The sequence below is a fragment of the Tetrahymena thermophila genome (genome assembly GCF_000189635.1).
Source record: "Tetrahymena thermophila SB210 genomic scaffold scf_8254717, whole genome shotgun sequence".
NCBI classification, from domain to species: Eukaryota; Ciliophora; class Oligohymenophorea; order Hymenostomatida; family Tetrahymenidae; genus Tetrahymena; species Tetrahymena thermophila.
The window spans coordinates 1-1,273 of record NW_002476482.1 but is presented as its reverse complement, the minus strand read 5'-3'; the positions used below and the strand labels follow the sequence as shown (position 1 = coordinate 1,273).

Here is a 1,273-nt window from a genome sequence, read left to right as displayed (position 1 = left end):
ATAAGAAAAATAAGTACCCTTATTTCGGTATCTCAGGTTTTACTGTTTTCTGTACTTAGGATCTATGTGATGAAAACTGTTTGGAGTGTGATTAAAATGATTAAAGTGTATGCTTATAGTGTAAAAAAGGTTACTGGTTAAATTAATAGAAATGTATTGAAGAAACAAAATGTGATAACTAAAGTTATTTAGATGATTTACATAAATGCAAAAAGTGTAGTGATGAATTATAAAATTGCTTAGAGTGTGACTCTAATAAATCATGCAAAAAATGTTCTAATTCTTTTATTTTAGAGAATGGAAAGTGTGTGTGTGATAAAGAAAGTTATTTAAAAAGCTAAAATGAATGTGTAAAATGTTCAAGCTCTATTCCTAATTGTTCTTAATGTTCTTCAAATTCAAATTGTATAAAATGCAATACAGACTATCAATTACATAATAATCAATGCTTTTCTTGCAAGAAAGAATAACTCAATTCAAATAATAATAATAATTAGTGCTAAAAGTGCTTAATTGAAAATTGTAAAGTTTGTTCAGAGTCTACTGAATAATGTGAGGAATGTGAGAGTGGTTATAACTTAAATCAATAAAAATGTGAAGAAGTAAAGTGTGAATAAAATTAATATTATAATAATATGAGTAAAAATTGTGATTTATGTAATAGTAAATTTGAAAATTGCAAAGAATGCAGTTAAAATGAATGTAAAAATTGTATTGAATTCCACTATTTAGATATATCTGCTAAAAAGTGTGTTGATAGTTGTCCATAAGGTACTTTTTTAAATATTAAATAATGTGAACCTTGTAAACTGTAAAATTGCTAATAATGCTCTTCTAGTTAAGCCTGCAACAAGTGTGAAAATAATTACTAATTACATAATAACTAATGCTTTAAATGTTAAAAAGATTAAAAATAGTAAAATGATGAAAATTAATGTCAAAAATGTCTTATAAGCAATTGCAAAATATGTTCAGAATCTAGTGATAAATGTGAAGAATGTGAGAATGGTTATTAATTAAATCAATAAAAATGTGAAGAAATAAAGTGCGAATAAAATTAATTTTATAATTATCAGAGTAAGGCTTGTGATTCATGCTATAATAAATTTGAAAATTGTAAAGAGTGTAATTAAAATGAATGTAAAAGTTGTAATGAATCATTCTATTTAGATAAATCTGTTAACAAGTGTGTTAAAAATTGTCCATAAGGTACATTTTTAAATGATAAATAATGTGAACCTTGCAAGCTGTAAAACTGCTAATAATGCTCTTC

At 24.4% G+C, this 1,273-nt stretch overlaps 1 protein-coding gene across 1 annotated transcript in view; it reads left to right on the top strand. All coding sequences in view use genetic code 6, as the record gives it.

The window, feature by feature from the left end:
- Positions 1–771, top strand: part of TTHERM_00982970 (hypothetical protein) — a gene marked incomplete at both ends in the record, with an annotated part of 1,469 nt that extends 698 nt beyond the window's left edge. Inside the window, 2 exons of the mRNA XM_001012046.3 lie at positions 1–609; positions 665–771. The exon at positions 1–609 is cut by the window's left edge and continues 129 nt beyond it. Of these exons, the coding sequence (XP_001012046.3) occupies positions 1–609; positions 665–771 (716 nt within the window). The remainder of the gene's footprint in view (positions 610–664) is intronic.
- Positions 772–1,273: the final 502 nt, after the last annotated feature.